Source organism: Gorilla gorilla, chromosome 13 (genome assembly GCF_029281585.2).
Source record: "Gorilla gorilla gorilla isolate KB3781 chromosome 13, NHGRI_mGorGor1-v2.1_pri, whole genome shotgun sequence".
Taxonomy (NCBI): Eukaryota; Metazoa; Chordata; class Mammalia; order Primates; family Hominidae; genus Gorilla; species Gorilla gorilla.
This window is the reverse complement of record NC_073237.2, coordinates 132,664,908-132,681,958: the sequence shown is the minus strand read 5'-3', so window position 1 is coordinate 132,681,958 and position 17,051 is coordinate 132,664,908. Positions and strand designations below refer to the sequence as shown.

Genomic DNA, 17,051 nt, shown 5'->3' with positions numbered 1-17,051 from the left:
TGGTCAAGCGGTAACGCCAGTCTCTGGGAAGGCACCCATTACTCAGCCGACCGTGAAAGGGAGTCTCCTTTCCTTGGAGGAGTCAGGGAACGCTCTGCTCCACCAGCTTCCTGTGGGAGGTTGGATATCATCCAGGCTTGCCCGCAGTCATCCGGAGGCCTAACCCCTCCCTGTGGTGCTTCAGCGGTCACGCTCCTTGTCCACTTTCATGCTCCTCCCGTACTCCTGCTTCCTCTTTAAAGTTCGTAGTAGATAGCAGAAGAAGAAATAGTGGAAGTCTTAAAGTCTCTGATCTTTCTTATAGTGCACAGAAGAAAACGCTGATGTATGCTGCCTTCCCTCTCTGCTTCGGCTACCTAAAAGGGAAGGGCCCCCTGTCCTATGATCACGTGACTTGCTTGACCTTTTTAATCACTTGGACGACTCAGTCTCCTTACCCTGCCCCCTCGTCTTGTATACAATAAATATGAGCGTGCCCAGCCACTGGGGGCCACTACTTGTCTCCGCTTCTTGATGGTAGTGGTCCCCCGGGCCCAGCTGTTTTCTCTTTATCTCTTTGCCTTGTGTCTTTATTTCTTACGATCTCTCATCTCCGCACACGGGGAGAACACCTGCTAAGCCCCGGAGGGCTGGAGCTTACACAATTACGCATATATTAGGCCACTTGAAGTTGTGAGCTTACTGAAGCTCTTTGTATTCTTTTATTCTTTTTTCTTCTCTGTTTCCTTTTGGATAGTTTCTATTGCTGTATCTTCCAGTTCGTTCATCTCTCCTTCTGCAGTGTCTAGTCTGCCCTTCATCCCATCCAGTGTGTTTTTCATCTCAAGTGTTTTAATTTTCATCAGTTTACATATTCCATTTGGATCTTTTCGTTTTATATCCTCTGTGGCTCTACTTAACATCTTAACACATGGGATACAGTTATGAAACTTTTAATGTCCTTCTTTGCCAATCCTCACACCCACGTCAAGCCTGGGATAGTGTTAATAAATTATCCTGCTCATTACGGGTTGTGTTTTCTGGTTTCTTTGCATATCTTCTGGGCCCTGTGAATTTTACCTTGCTGAGTGCTAGATATTTTTGTATTCTTGTAAACATTCCTTTTTAAAAATTTTTCCTTTTGAGACAGTCTCACTCTGTCGCCAGGCTGGAGTGCAGTGGCGCAATCTCAGCTCACTGCAACCTCCACCACCCAGGTTCAAGCAATTCCCCTGCCTCAGCCTCCCGAGTAGCTGGGACTACAGGCGCCTGCCACCACGCCCAGCTAATTTTTTGTATTTTAGTAGAGACGGGGTTTCACCATGTTGGCCAGGATGGTCTCCATCTCCTGACCTCGTGATCCACCTACCTTGGCCTCCCAAAGTGCTGGGATTACAGGCGTGAGCCGCCGCACCGGCCCCTATAATCATTCTTAAGCTTTCTTCGGGACTGCAGTTATTTGGAAGTAATTTGGTCCTTTCAGACTTTTCATTAATAGTGTGTTAGGTCGATCTGGATCAGTGCTCAGCCTGGGGCTAATCATTTCCGACAGTCAAGGCAAGAACGTTCTGTGTACACTGCCTGCCCAGTGACCTGGGAGTCCTGAGGTCCTCCAGCCTGACTACTAGAAACAGGTGTCATTACCAGGCTTCCAGTCCCCCGGAATACTTCTGTCCCAGCATCTGGTAGCTTCTTGACACGCATTCATCCATCAGTTCTCTACTGAATACTCCAGAGGGACACTTGATAGATCTCAGAGGTCCTCTCTCTGTGCGACTCTCTCCTCTCTGACACTCTGCCCCCACAAACTCCAGCTGCCTTGGTCCTCCCAGACTCTCTGCTGTCTCCTCTACCCAGGGAGTCCTCCAGCTCAGCCAGCTTCCCCTCCCTCACCATAGCCTGGCAACTCTCTGAGGCAGTGAGCGGTGAGCATCGCAGGTCTCCTCCCCTCCTTTGTTTTCTGTCTCTCAGGGATCACTGTGCTATGTTGCCTCAAGTCCAGTGCCTGGAAAACTGTTATTTCATATGTGTGTGTGAAAAAAAAAAATATATATATATATGTATACACACACATATCTCTATATAAACACACATATGTGTGTGTGTATTTACGTGATTTTTTCAGTTGTTGCAGATGGGATGGCAAAGCCAAAATCCAGTCCCTTTTGCTGTGTCTTTGGTGGGAGGGAACGTCCTTAAGGATCGCTTGAAGTACAGGCTCCTTTTTCCATCACTCAGAACAGAAGCGTGGCCAGCAGAGGTCGGCAGCAGGTCAGCTACTTCAGCTGGGGATCTGGGATCTGCTGTCACCTGCCAGCTCCTTGATGCTAGACCCGGACAGCCCTTCTCCCTCTCTGGGCCTCACTCTCCCCTCCTTTAGAAGCCTGTAGACGCAGAGCAGCTGGGCTGTCTCCCTGAGCTCCCTCTACTTTTGGTCTGGTCTTTCCCATGATCAGTAGGGTCACACACCAGAACTTCACATCAGGAGACTGCCTGTCCCTTCCCGCGTGGTCTTGTGGATTCTGTGTGAAGCCCTGTGTGTCCGGGATGGGATGGGGACACTAAACTGCCCTAGACCTCCTACTTTTATGAGGCCCTCCGGTAGAAATGGCCCCTGACACGGGTCACTCAGACCCCCTACATGACCCAACCATGGCGCTTCCTTCCTCAGAGGTGGAGGGCCCTGACGGAGCCCTCTCCCAGCTTCCCCTGGCCAAGCTCTTCCCTCCGGACAACCCCACCCACCAGGTACGTGGAGAGGTCCCCTGGGGGAGAGGCACAATTTCAGGGCCCAGCACAGCCCTGGTAGTGGGCCCCGGACCCAACTGTCCTTCCATTAAGAAGGGCCAAGGCAGGTCCTGGGTTGGGAGGTTCTTCCGGCCATTGCGTCACCCGCTCTTCCAGCTGACAGCTACCCAAGCCCGTTCCTCCCGCCCTGGGTGACAGAGGGGGGCAGGCATTTCAACATGGTGCTTTGGGCAGGGTTAGCCCCCGCCCAGGTTGTATATTTTAGGGCAGGTGGCCTGGGCTTCCTGGATCAGGGCTGGTGGTGAGGCCGATATGCTAAAGATCCTGCCTGCCCCGCCAGCTCACAGTCGGGGAAGCGAGGGCGGCATAGGGGGATGGGAGGGGCGGGCAGTCCGAGAGGGCTTCTCGGAGGCGGTGGCCTGTGCCGGGAGCGGTCTAGAAGCTAGGCGGTGAGGCGGGCCACCCTAGTGGAGCCCCGCGAGGCCCGGAAGCACCGAACCCAGAGCTTTAGGGGCCTTGGGCCGCTTCAAGCTGCAGATGCTGGAGCGGAGCCTGCGGGAGGAGGAGCTGCGAGCACAGCACCAGGCCGCGCTGCTGCGCCTGCGAGAGATGGCGCTCCGGGAGAAAACGCTCGCGGAGCTGGCCTGGCTGGAGCATCGACGAGGGTGAGCGCATGCGCCTGGCGCCGGCCCCGCCCTGCCGTAGCCCCGCCCTGCCGTAGCCCCGCCCCCTCCCTGCCTCGTCCGGGTCCCGCCCGTGGCCCCGACAGCGTTTTGAGAAACAAAAGGTACTGGTCCAAACAGTAATAGGTGTTTGCTGAAACTTAGATAAGGCAGTAAAGTACTCCATACACAAATAAAAAATACCCCCGTCGTTCCAAACGTGACCTCTGAGATCGTCTTTGTGCATACTTTGTTTTTTTGTTTCGTTTTGTTTTTTTTGAGACCGAGTTTCGCTCTTGTTGCCCAGGCTGGAGTGTAGTGGCGCGTGGCGCGATCTCGGCTCACTGCAACCTCCGCCTCCCGGGTTCAAGGGATTCTCCTGCCTCAGCCTCCCGAGTAGCTGGGACTACAGGCGTGCGCCACCACGCCCGGCTAATTTTGTATTTTTAATGGAGACGGGGTTTCTCCATGTTGGTCAGGCTGGTCTCGAACTCCCTACCTCAGGTGATCCGCCCGCCTCGGCCTCTCAAAGTGCCGGGATTACAGGCGTAAGCCACCACGCCCAGTGCGGATACTCTGTTTTGGGGAGAAACACACATGGCTATTTCAACTTGCAAATGGGCGGTACCTGCTGTTTTGTAACTTGCGTTTTCAATTTAAATGTCAGGAAAACCTTTCTGTGTAGCTACGTAACCGCTATAACACACAGGGCGCACCAGCGTAGAGACAGGGCTGTAACTCACTTCGCTTGTCCCAGATCTCCGGGCCTGTAGGTTGTCTCCAACGTTTTGCCATTATTAATGAAGATAGAGAGATCATTTCCTTAAGGTAAAACCTTAGAAATGGAATGACCGGGTCAGTGAAAATGCATCTGGAAGCCGCTTGATACTGCCACATTGGTCTCCAGAAAGGTGATTCCAGTTAACATCCTCACCCGGTGTCTGAGCGGGCCAGGCTGAGGGTGTTTATTCCATGATGGATAGGGGGGTGGATGTGGGTGACCCCCACCTCCCTCCCCAGAGGACCCACTGGCCTGGGCTGGGTCTTCAGGGTGGCAGGGGCGGCTCTCGGCCAGCCTTTGTCTCTTTAGACCCAAAAGTCCAAAAGTGGCTGTGAGGGGTGGAAGAGTGACAGCCTGGGTTGGGCCATCTGGCCACCCCAAGGCTTCCAAGCCTGTCCAGGCATGGCTGTGTCCTCCCTGGTGCCCACACCTTGGGAGGGCATTCCAGGTTGATGTGGCTGACCAGGGCTGGCTGTGTCTGTGACTTTCTATATCCACTTGCACGGGCTGTCAACATTGGCAGTGATATTGCCACCTCCCCCCAGGTGCCTGGACAGCAAGAGGGACAGAGCTGTGCTGGCCGCACTGGTTGAGAAGCAGCAGCAAGCCCTCAGCAGATTCGAGAAGGAGCAGGTGGGGCCAGCACAGGCCTGGTGGGTCGGGGTGGGCGGCTCACAGAGGCAGTCGTGTCATCTTCTTGCCTGGAATCTGAACATTCCCCAGCAAGAGAGCTAAAGAATTCCCAAGCCCTTGCCACCCTCCAGGGCCATACAGGACCCCGCAGTATAGAAGGAGTGTCCACGGCCCAAGAGGGCATCATGGCCAGGGTGGAGCGTGGTCCTGTACACAAGGAGTGTCTGCGGCCTTCCGGGGGCCTCGCGGCCAGAGTGGAGGGTGGCCCTGTGGCCCTGGCTCCAGGCCAGGCTCAGCCTTTTGCTGGATGTCACCTTGAGCAAGTGGCTTTGTCTCTTGGAGCCTCAGTTTCCTCCTCGGAACCGGAGAATAATTGTGGTCTCTGTAAAGCAGGGGGTTGGGAGAGTTTAGTGCAGCCAGCACTTACCTGGGTGGATGTGTGCCATGTATGACCTCAGAGGACTTTCCCAGCTGCTCCGAGCCCAGTTCCCTCATCTGAAAAATGGGGAGAAGCCTGATGTGCGCATGCATGGGGGCTGGGAGGGTGGTGCAGGTGAATCCCCAGCCATGCCTGGCAGGGAGGGGTCTCCATCCGTGGCTGCTCCTGCCTTCCTGCCATCGTTGTCACCAGGGACTGGAGGAAGCAGACCCCCAGGGAGAGTCGGTGCTGGGGGCACATGTGGAGGGGGGAAAAGCTGCCAGAGTCAGGGCTTTGCCTGCGGCAGAGAGCAAGGCTGAGGGGCAAGCCTGAGAGCCAGGACGAGGACCCTTGCCGGCCCCCGCCCAGGTCACAGGCTCAAGAGCTCCTCACAGGTCGCGGCCGCTGTGCCCGCATCCTCACTTCAGTACCCCCATGCTGTGGGGCAGAGGCTGGCGCTAACACCCTTGGTACAGATAAAAGAACCTGGCTGGGCGAGGCAGTTCACCCGTAATTCCAGCACTTTGGGAGGCCAAGGTGGGAGGATCGCTTGAGCCCAGGAATGTGAGACAGGCCTGGGCAACATAGCAAGACCCCCGTCTCTACAAAAAATAAATCTGCCACTATAGGTGGCCAATGCCTGTAGTCCCAGCTATTTGGTGGACTGAGGTGGGAGGATTGCTTGAGCTTGGGAGGTCAAGGCTGCAGTGAGCTGAGATTGCACCACTGCACTCCAGCCTGGGCAACAGAGTGAGACCTTGTTTCAAAAAAAAAAAAAGGTGAGCTGGGGTGGGGGACTACTTCGCCCAGGACCCTCTGCTGGGAAATGGGGTCAGTGCAGGACCTTATGTTGACTGGAAAGCCCCGGGATCCCCATCCCTGCCCTGGATGCCCTGTACATACTACGACCTGGGGTGTCAGGCATGGGGCATTCCAGGCAAGGGAGCTGGGGGCAGAGACCCAGGCCACAGACCCATGCACGGGTCCTCTCGGATATGGAGAAACAGGAAAAGGCAGGCACCACAGAGAACAACGTGAGCCAGGGAAACAAAAGGGGCTTAGAAGGGGTCTGCTTGTCACACGGCAACGACGGGGCCTGGCAGAACAGGCGCTGCCCAGGGAGCCCAGGCGGGAGGAGCTGGAGCTGGCCGGGGCCAGGGACTCCCAGCCACAGCCAGGCTGCGTGTCGTAGACAGAGACGCCGTGGTGGAGGTGGGGTCTGGGACCCCCCAGTGGGGCCATGGACCAGACACCCGCTTGGCAGAGCCTCGGTTTCCCGTCTCGCCAGTGAAGCTGCTGTCTCCCAGGGCAAGTGTGCAACGGCCCGGGCCTGGGCTCCGTGCAAGGTGGTTCTGAGGGTGCGTCCACCAGGGACGCTGTGGGGAACAGAGAGAACAGTTGTAAAGGAGTGACGGGGTGGGGGCAGCGCCTGGAGCCTGCAGAGAGGGAGGGCGAGGCCCAGACAGCCTGTGCCAGCCCTGCATGGACCCCGGGGAATGAGTACCTGCCTCCCTCCTGCCGCCCGCAGCTGCCTCCTCCACCAAGCCCAGGGAAGCCCAAGGCCATGGGGGTATCCTAGGCCCGGCAGGAGGGGCGGGCAAAGGCCAATTGGAGGGAAAGGGAGGCCTCCCAGTGCGAGGGCCGGGGTGTACCCCCAGACACCCCTTCCCTTTTGTTGGCCTTTTCCCCTGCTGGCTCCGGGGTTATGCTGACATCTGCTTCTTTTGCCTGCTCAGAGGGAAATCCAATACCTGAGACACACGCAGCTGTTCAGGCACCGAGACAGGAAGCTGCTTCTGCAGCATCAGAGGGACATCGTCTCCATGCCGGGGCCTGTGGACACCCTCCCCATCCCGGGGCCCACGGACGTCGTCCCAGTGCATGAGCTGCAGGCCTGGGCCAAGCTGCAGCAGGTGGGTGCTCTTGCCTGGGCTGGGACTCAGCTGCAGAAATGCTGTCCCCTGGCCGCTTCCCGTGATCGTGCAAGTCCCTTGTAAAAATGCCTGTGGGCCGGGCGCGGTGGCTTACGCCTGTAATCCCAGCACTTTGGGAGGCGGAGGCGGGCGGATCACGAGGTCAGGAGATGGAGACCATCCTGGCTAACACAGTGAAACCCCGTCTCTACTAAAAATACAAAAAATTATCCGGGCAAGGTGGTGGGCGCCTGTGGTCCCAGCTACTCGGGAGGCTGAGGCAGGAGAATGGCGTGAACCCCGGGGGGCGGAGTCTGCAGTGAGCAGAGATGCGCCACCGCACTCCAGCCTGGGTGACAGGGAGACTTCGTCTCAAAAAAAAAAAAAAAAAGCCTGTGGCCCCAGGCAGACTTGCTGGGGGGTGGGGTGGGGCAGATGGAGGGAGGGAGGGGTCACTGCTGGGGGGCTGAGGAGGCTTCCTGGATGGGGTGGTCCTGGCCAGGCCCTAGAGCAGAGCCAGACTTCAGGTGGGGGCAGCAGTGGATGGGGTGGGGAGGATAAGCAGGACTGGGGATCTCATGGGACCCAGGCAGGAAGGAGAGTGTGGCTGGGAGCTCCTCGGGGAGGCCAGCCCCTCGGGGACCCCAAGCAGCAGCTGCATCCTTGGAGGGAGGCTCCTGTCCCCCATGTCCACCGGCAGACGGAGTGAGGACGCTGTGTGGACAAGGGGTGGGGGACTGTCCCCAGGCAAGCTATGTGCCTTCCCCACCTGCGCGTCTCCTCTGTAAGGCAGGGAGGGCAGCAGGCTCACCTGGAGGGTGGGGATGAGGATTGAATGAACTGAGCTCTCTGAAGCACCTGCTCCAGGCTGGGCTGCAGGAGAGGGGACACCAGCAACCTGATTCCAGAGCTGGGCATGGGGGTCTCCGGCCAGCCTTGGGAAAAACTCCTCATTCTGGGCCTCCCATCCATACCTCTCAGTGGGGGTGCAGGACCCCTGCTCAAATGAGAGGTCCTGTCTCAGCCTGGCACCCAGTGGGGAGCAAGCAGCCCCGGCACTGCCCCAGCCCTGCCACAGCCACAGCCACGTGAAGCCACCAGCTTTTCTGAGGAGGAAATGGGCAGAGGCGGCCTTGCCAGCCTCTCCTGCACCATTTCTTACAGGGTTCCAGCCCCAAAGTCAAGGCCACCTGGGAGGGAGGCTCAGAGACAAGCCAGCAGCCAGAGGCCTCCCTGTGTCCCCTGACCCCGTGCAGGCCCAGCAGCTCCACCAGCCATCACCCCCAGAGCAGCCCCGCAAGCTCAAAGGCCACGCGGTGAGTTGGTTGGTCTTAGGGGGTCGGGGGTTGGGGTCTGGACCCTGATGTTACCCTGAGAAGCCTTTTCTGCCCCGGGCGGCCGGTGCTCACTCAGCCCCATCCCCACCTGTGCTTGGGAGGACGGAAGGGAGTGGGCACTGAGGGCACTGAGGGGGGCCTGCTGCCCCAGTGGGTCTGGGCAGAAGCCGGAGCAGCCCGGGACCCATGGGAGGAGCCCCAGGAGCTGGCTGCACCTTCCTGGCTCTGCGGCGGCCAGAGTGTGGCCACAGGGAGGGTCCCCTCTCAGTCTGTTTCCTCACCTGGGAAATAGGGACGGGGTGCTCTCCCCCCCACAGCTGCTGCAGGACGCAGTGGGACACAGCCGGTGGATGAGCCTGGCTCAGGGGCCGGGGTGGCATGTGTAGCCCTGGGCATCCCCTCCCAAGGTGGCTGGGGGCTGTTCTGCCGGCTGGTGGCAGCTCAACCTTCTCTGAGGCTTGGCCGTATGGCCGTTGGCTTTGGTTTGCAACAAAAGTGCCTCATTAAAGGGCACCAGGGCTCTGCCTGGACTGTCCCCATGGAGCAGGGGAGGGGGTGTGATGACCAGGGTCACCTGCCCAAGAGCCTGGCCGCTGCCCGAGAGCCTGGCCACGGGAGGAGCAGCTGTTTTTCCCATCAAGAGCCTCCCGGCTTCCTGATGCTGGGAGCAGCTCTTCTTTCCGGGCTCAAAATGGCCCTGGAGGGCCGAGGAGGCCTTCTGTCCTTTGAGCTCAGGACCCCAGGGCCGGCAGCCCTCAAGACTCTATCACAGAACCCCTCGAAGCAGCAAGTGGGGGGCAGCGCAGACCCGAGGGAGCAGCCTTTGGAGGCCCCTGTCTGCCTGGGGGAGCGTCCTGAGGCTCTTTCCCAGCCCAGAGGGGCCTCTGCAGTGAGGGGAGTTGGTGGCCACTCAGGCTCGGCCACTGGCTCCGTGGCTCCTCCTGAAGCTTTCAAATGAACCTGGGCACAGACTGATCTGTCATTCACATTGCAACCAGTTGCCAGTCCCAGGAATCTCTGAAGAGGCTTCCAGGCCAAATACCGCCCCTTGGTCCCCCAGGGTTTGCTTATAGAGCTGGAGGGGAGGGGCCGGTACATGTATGGTTGCAGACCTGGACCCCAGCGTGGGTGTCAACCCACCCTCCTGGCGGAGGGGTACACCCTATGCTCGGCTTGTCACACCAGCGATGTGTAGCACTGTCCACAGCTAGAAAATAGAGAAAAGTGAGGTATTCACAGAGAAAACTTTGGCTCCCTGGGACCCTACCCACGAGAAGCTCGCCTGTGGTGTTTTGCTGGGGGTCCTGCCACACGGGAGCAGGTGCGCTTCCCTCCTTCATTGGTCCATTCGAGAGAAGCTCAGCTGTGAGCTGGGCGCCTTGGGGTCGGGGTGTGTCTATGAGCACCCCACGGGAGTGAGGAAGAAGCTGGACAGAGCAGATGGAGCTGCTGTGGGGTCCTGGCCTGAGACGCCGCGTGCCGAGGAGGGTGTAGGGGAGGAGAATGAATCCTTTAGGACATGGGGGTTCCTGTTCCCATTTTTATTCAGCCTGTTCTGTTTCTGGGGCGGCTCTAAGAGCACAGTGCCTTGGTCTGCTTTGTGAGCTGAGTGCCGCGCCCTGGAGGCACTGCCCTGTCTCCCTCCAGAGCCTGCGTGGGGCACACACTGGTGTCAAGGTGCCCTCCCATTGCTGCCCCAGTGAGAGTGCGGGCTGCAGCCCCTCAGCTGCATCTACCTTGGGATATAGGGTTTCCAGGCCCTTAGGGCCACCTTCCTCTGAACCTCCTGCTCACCCTGGACCATCTGTGAATCCGGGGGGAAATGCTCAGGGGCACCCTTGGGTGGAGGCAACAAGCTGTGCCCAGATGTGGCAGGTGCCCGGGGGAGAAAGGGAGGCAGACGACGTGTCGCCGGGCAGGCACCTGAGACAGCAGGAGTTTTCTTGCCACCCCAGCAGTGTGACCGAGGCAGAGTCAGATGGGGGGGTGCCTGGAGGTCAGTGCAGGCCTGGGGTGGCACCGTGCTTCTCGGGGGCCCAGCATGTGCACCTGGGAGGGACAGTCCATCTCTAGGCAGAAGTCTCAAGGGGCCACACGCTGGGGAGACACAGGCCTCTCCCACCCACCTTGCCTGGGTGAGGGGGTCACAGTCCCGTCTTCTGCTTGGCCACTGACCACAGCCACCCCTGGATGTGACATGAGGTTGTTCCCAAGGAGAGGGTGCTGGTGGAGGTTGTGGCCAGGGCTGGACACCTGGGAAGGGGCAGCCGGGCAGGCGGTCACCTCCACTCTGCATGGCCATGCAGCCCTCCCACTGAGCAGCAGGATGTGATGCCGCCCCAGACAACCTCCGATGCAGATGGTCACCAGCAGCCTCCGAGGCCAGCGTGGGGCGAGGACACACACGACCCCCAGGGCCCGCTGGTGGAGAGTGGCAGCCATGTCAGTCAAGGTAACGAGCGGCCGCGGCGACCGCCCAGGGTCAGACGGACGCTCATTCAGTGGGCCCTGGGCAGTGTGGGGTGGCATTAGGCCCAGGGTCAGGTAGGGCTGTGTTCTGGCCTGCTGTGCCCCGCCTGTGACCGGGCCACCCCGGCCTCCCTGTTTCTGCATCTCAGCGCAGCGGAGCACACAGTGGGTTTGCCAGCAGGCGGGCCACCCCGTGCACCGGCAGCCAGCATTCCCAAGATACGGAGCGAGGGGTGCGCCGGCCGGGAAACCACTCAGACAGGTTCTGTCTGGGAAGGGCTCCTCATGGGGCGGCTGCTCAGAGCCCCTGGGCCACGTGCAGGCCTCAGACTGTTGCCAGGCAGGTCCCAGAAACACAGGCCCACAGAGAGCCCCTGGCCAGGGCAGAAGGAGGATTCGGCAGGGCCTGCCCTGAGCTTGTCTCAGAGGCTGCTTTTCCCAGGCTGGGTCTGAGCAGACCCTCGGGCCTCCAGGCAGGGGACATGGCAGGGCAGATTGCTGGATGTGGCCCCAGGCCGTCCCTGTCTCCCTTGAGGTTAGCTTGTCTCTCCCCATTCCCCACCCCCCGGCAGCTCCATTCTGCCCCTGCCTCCTTCCTTCCCTTCCTGGTCTCAGTCTGTGGTTGCCACTGGTGACTCCTGGGACTGTGTCTTTCAGAGCCTGGGGAGCAGCCTCGGGCCCCTCTGCTGGGCCTGCAGCACGTGAGCTCCCCGGACGGACAGCAGCTGGGCCCAGCCTTTCCCGTACGCACACTCCCTGGAAGCCCTTTCCCCAGCACCGCCTGTTTCAGGGACCACCCCCCCAACATTCTGCCAATCTGTGACTTGATCTTCATCTTGGTTGGGGCCCCTTGGTTCCTGTGGCCAGTCCTTGGTTCCTGCAGTGGGTCCCTGTTTGTCCCTGCCTGTCCCCATCTGTCCCTGTCCGCCCCCGGCTGTCCCCATCCACCCCAGTCCGTCCCCATCTGTCCCCATCCATCCTGGTCTATCCCTGGCCCTTGGTGCCCTCCCTGCAGGGCCCTGTGCCATGTCCACTCCCGTCTCATCCCCCAGGCCGAGGAGGTGGAGGGGCGCCTCCCCACAGCTCAGTGCAGGTCCCGGGAGGTGAAGGAGCTACCCCCAGGTAAGCACCCTGGAAACACCGCGTGGGCCTCCACGGCGCCAGACACTTCCCCCACATCCAGCAGAGCCTGTCCGAGGCTGGAGCTCAGCCACTGGACAAGGACGGAAAGCAAAGAAGATGGGCCCTGGTGGCCCCCCACCCTGGCCTCGGACCCCTTCACTGCAAGAAGAGTGGCCGGCTCCATCTCCTACCGGAGGTGACGCAGCGGCTCTTCTGGAGAAATTAAAAGTCATAACTGGCTGGGATTGTTTTAGTTGCAACTTCGTTCATCTGGGGCAGATTTTTAAGCGTTTGGAAGCCAGCACTGCCTGAGCCTCTTCAGCTGACGGAGGTTTCTGCACCGATTACATTTTTCTCTTTCTGAACCTTACACTTGGCCGGGGGCCCCCCCAAGAGCCAAGTCCCTAATTTGCAGGTGGGGCGGGAGCAGATGCACTCACAGTGTCAGGGAACCCTGGTGGTGCATCTGGTAGCCGCCGGCTGAAGAGTGGGGGGTTGTGTGCCCTGCGATGCTACCTCAGAGCTCCCTGACCAGCCCTGGGTGCCGAATTCAGAAGGCCCCCACCCAGTGTCCATCCTTGGAAGCAGGGAGACTATGCCACCCAAGGGTCTGCCGGACTGGGGGGTCCCTGCAGTTGGGGTCAGGGAGAGCAAACCTCAGGACAGATGGGTTGAGACGGAAAGAGGTCAGAAGCACTTGTGGGGCTGCCCAGGAGAGCGTGGCTGGTGGGGCTCCCTGGAGAGGCCAGTGACACTGGGAGGCAGAGTGAATACAGAGCGCTTTCCCTGTGTGTCCCGCGTCACCCCCGGGCCTGCGCTGTTCAGGCTTCTGCGGCCACCATGAAGCTTGCTCAGCCTGAAGCCTCCCTCGCCGCATGGTCACGTGTACCAGCTGTCACCGTTCGGGGGGCCAGCCAGGCGCCTGCACCCACCATGGGTCCTCGTTGCCTCTGGAGGTGGATTCGCTCATTATGCCCACGCAGCAGAGGAGGAGCCTGAGGCCTGACTTATGTTCTCACGTGATCTAGGGTTCACCCTGAGTCTGCCTGACTGCGGTGCCGGCCGCTCTCTGATCAAAAGACTGCGCTTGCAGGGGCTCCCTGGGTGACGCCCCATTGTGGCCACTGGGGTCACCCAGGGCCATGGACAAGAGGGCAGGTGTTCCCATTGATGGAGCTTCCCCCTCCTTGGGCTTTAGCCAAACAGCTCTGGTTCCCTTAGCCAGGTGGCCTTGGCCCTCAGAGTCCCCTGACCCCACAGAACGAAAGTCTAGGGAGATGGAGGTGCAATGTTGGGGGGGCCTGGTGCTCCTGGGGAGGGCTCTGCGGTGGCCCCACCCGTCCCTTTGTCCCCCTTTGTGATCCCCGGCAGTGCACTGGTGGCCTTGCTGTGTCCGAGGCCTGTCCCCCACCGGCCCTCTGCACCACCCTTGCCTCGCACCAGTGTCTGTCGGACGGCACCGAGGGGGAAGAACAAGCTCTGGCAAAGGGTTTCCCCCAAGGGAGGGAAAGAGGCCTCTAAATTATTATATTATTATTATTATTATTATTATTATTATTATTTTGAGACAAAGTCTCACTCTCTCCCAGGCTGGAGTGCAGTAGCGTGATCTTGGCTCACTGCAACCTCCGCCTCCTGGGTTCAAGCAATTCTTTTGCCTCAGCCTCCTCAGTAGCTGGAATTATAGGCCCCCGCCACCATGCCCGCCTAATTTTTGTATTTTTAGTAGAGACGGGGTTTCACTACCTTGGCCAGGCTGGTCTCGAACTCCTGACCTTGTGATCCACCCGCCTCGGCCTCCCAGAGTGCTGGGATTATAGGCGTGAGCCACCGCGCCCAGCCGGCCTCTGAATTCTAAACGAATTTTCTCTAAACTTTTGGCTGGGACTTTGATCACTAACTGTCCAATAACAGGATCATTTTAGGAGCAAACTACCATGTATGTTGTCCGCCCTCCTACTAACCAAGCACTGCAGAACGGTGTACACCACTTTGAATTTTAAGATTTGTTTTATGTGGCTTCGGAATTCCTGGGAGCTGCTCCTGCTCCCTGCCTCTGTCCCCACCAGCGCTGACAGTCCCTTTGCCCTCCAGGAGACCCTCAGACCAAGCCCGGCCCTTCCTTAGCAGGGAAGCCCCGGGCTCCAACAGACAGCCATGTGGGGAGCTTCGGGGAACGCAGCCGACGCTCCTGGGGCAGAGAAGGTCCTTGTGGCCCACAAGAAGCCAGCGTGAGTCGGGTGTGGCCGTGCCCTTCCTGTGGGCTGTGTGGGGCCCGGCCTTGTTGTGTGGCCCTGAGGGGTCTCCTGGTCCATCCCATGAGTGCCCCAGGGCCCTTCCCAGCAGATGCCTTCAGTTCTGAGGTTTGCCAGTTCTCTGGGTCTCACCCTAAGACTCAACACCTGGGCAGAAAAACAGACTTTTTTTTCCATGGTGACAGGGCCCAATGGGAGGAGGGGAATCTGGCAAGTGGGGGTCTCCACAGCCCTCTTTTGGGTGGTCTTTGTTCCTTAACTGTGGTCGCTGGAAGCACAGGGGCTCCATCCAGCTACGGGAGGTGGACAGAGGCCACACCCCAACAGTGTCATTTCTGCAACGTGTCTCCAGCAGGTGGCTGAGGACAGCATGAGCGAAGAGGGCTTGGAATTGGGGCTGGATTTTGCTGAGAGCCCCGTGGAGGAGTCCCAGGAAACCGAGAGCTGGCGATCGGGGGAGCAGAGGTGTGGGGCTGAGGCACGGAGACGGGTTCAACCAGCACCCCCTGTCCCCCTGCTGTGGGGACCCTCACTCTCTCCTGGCACACCTGTGCTGCCAGAGCACAGCTCTGCACCCACCCTGAGCCCTCCTGGGTCTGACCCACTTTTGGAAATAAAAATGTCACCCATGAATCAGCCCAAGGTCAGCAGAGGGGTTTCGAACCCCCTGGGAGTGGCAGCCCCACCCCCCTCTCTGCCACCTGATCCAGTGGGATTGAGACTGGATGCCCCCAAAGACAAGCCCTCGGGGAGCCCTTGCCCTCAGGGGCACTCAGGTGGTGGCAGAGGACTGGCTGGGATGTTTTTCGAGTGTGAGCTGTGGACTGAGCCCGGTGGGGTCCCTGACAGTGGGTCCTGGGGAAGAGGCCAGGAGGACCAGGATCCCCACAGGGTTCTCCACGAATGTGCTTGCAGGACGGAGGCCTGTCAGCAGGAGGTCCCCGGCATCTCCTCCACCTGGCTGGAGGCTGCCCAGGCCGCTGCCTCTCCAGGTAATGCCCCAGCCCCCAGCCCCTCCTTCAGCCATCGAGTCCCCACTAAGGGTCCCCCAAGGCCATTTCTACGTCAGAGCCAGCTTCTCCCCACGATACGCAGCCCCTGCCTTCCCCACTGCCTAGCTGGGGGGCTCTGCCCACGCACCTCCACAACACAGGGTTGCCGGGGGAGGTGAGTGACGGTCAGGGATCCTCTGTCTGGATCCACCCACATCCCTAATGAAAATAAAACAAGGCAGAGCCAACCAGTCAGTCCTTGAACCACAGCTGCAGTGCTATGAGGCTGGGTGCCCGAGGCTCGGCAAGGCCCCTGGACACGACTCATTGCGTGTGGGCGGGGGTGGGCGTGGTGAACCCCTGGGTTGGAATCACAAGGGTCGAACACGCTGGCACCCTCGACGCTTTTCCTGCCTCTGTTCAGGGTGTTTCTCTGTTCTGACCTCCTGGCTTTGGGGGTCTTGGGATATGCATGGGGTCCAGGGTGCAGAGGGTGACCACTGTTGATTGTCCCCTCTCTCAGCAGCTCCTGTGGTCCCTGAGGAGGCGGCGCCCCCAATCCTGCACCAGGGCAGTCCCCTTCTCCCCACCACCTCCTCCTGCGGTCCAGGCTCTGAGTCTGCTTCTGGAACCTGCTGGGGGCCTTCGGAAGAAGCCACGGTGTCATCCCACACCTCCCCAGCAGGCTCTGTGAGCAGCCTGTCCTGTCCCTCTCTCTGGGAGTTCCAGAAAGCAGCGGCTACCCTGATCCAGCTTTCTGGGAGCTCCAGCTCTCTTCCCGGCTTGGAAGCTGAAGACTCCCCAGACGAAGGTTTCAGCTGGCCTGGAGAGCTCTCTGCCCGACACTCCTCGGAGGAAGCTGGCCTGCCTTTGTCCTGGTGGCCAAACCAGGGTGAGCCTCGGCCAGGCAGTGCTCCTGGGGGTGGAGGACGGGTGACCTGGCAGAGGCCCCAGGGCCGCAGGGCCGGCCCCCTGCGTGGCTCCTCCTTGGACACGGCCGTGGCAGAAGGTTCAGCGCCGGAGCAAAGCCCAGAGGCAGGCTGGCTACTGCCTTTCCCAGACATCCCCTCTCCAAGGTCAGGGTCAGAGCTGTCAGAGGCCTCCAGCAAAGTCTGGGAGGAGGACAGCGAGGAGGACCTGCCAGAACCCTGTACCAGGGCCGAGCCAGCCTCGGGGAGCTCCCTGCCTGCAGGTGGCTCATTGGGCCTTGGAAGCGGCGTGGAGCCCCAGGTGGCTCCTCCCTCCCCACGGCCCGGGGAGGGGCGGGAAGCTTCTGGGACCAGCGAGAGCCTGAAAGGGGGTGTCAGAAGCGGCGTGGAGCCCCAGGTGGTTCTTCCGTCCCCATGGCCTGGGGAGGGGCGGGAAGCTTCTGGGACCAGCGAGAGCCTGACAGGGGTGTCAGACACAGGAGAAGCCCTCCAGGCACCCCCTGAGGCCGCCGGTGTGGTGTTCCCGCCCCAAATCTCTTCTACCGGTGACTCGGACTCACTGCTGGTCTTTCCTTCGGGGACCTCTTTGAGTGAAGGGGCAGATTTCGGCAAAGGAGGAGAGACTTCTGGCTACCAGGAGGGAACCCGGGATGCTGACCCGAGTCCATCCACCAAGAGCAAACTCCTACACCTCATGCCAGAGCCTGAGACCCCGGTGACCCTGCAGGCTCCTCCTGGGGACCCGGGCAGGCTGGCACCTCCAGTAGCTGAGAGCCGAGCGCCTGGACCTGGTGGGAATGGGGCCCCCACTGT

General features: G+C 60.0%; 1 protein-coding gene across 1 annotated transcript; it reads left to right on the top strand.

Moving 5' to 3' along the window:
* Positions 1 to 736: 736 nt before the first annotated feature.
* LOC129524513 (uncharacterized) lies at positions 737 to 12,355 on the top strand. The gene is made up of 7 exons (XM_055350118.2): positions 737 to 3,392; positions 4,716 to 4,803; positions 6,958 to 7,134; positions 8,299 to 8,450; positions 10,778 to 10,923; positions 11,598 to 11,683; positions 11,993 to 12,355. The coding sequence occupies exons 1-7, from the start codon at positions 3,265 to 3,267 to the stop codon at positions 12,260 to 12,262; spliced, it is 1,047 nt and encodes a 348-aa protein (XP_055206093.2). The 5' UTR covers positions 737 to 3,264; the 3' UTR covers positions 12,263 to 12,355.
* The last annotated feature ends 4,696 nt before the right edge of the window (positions 12,356 to 17,051 follow it).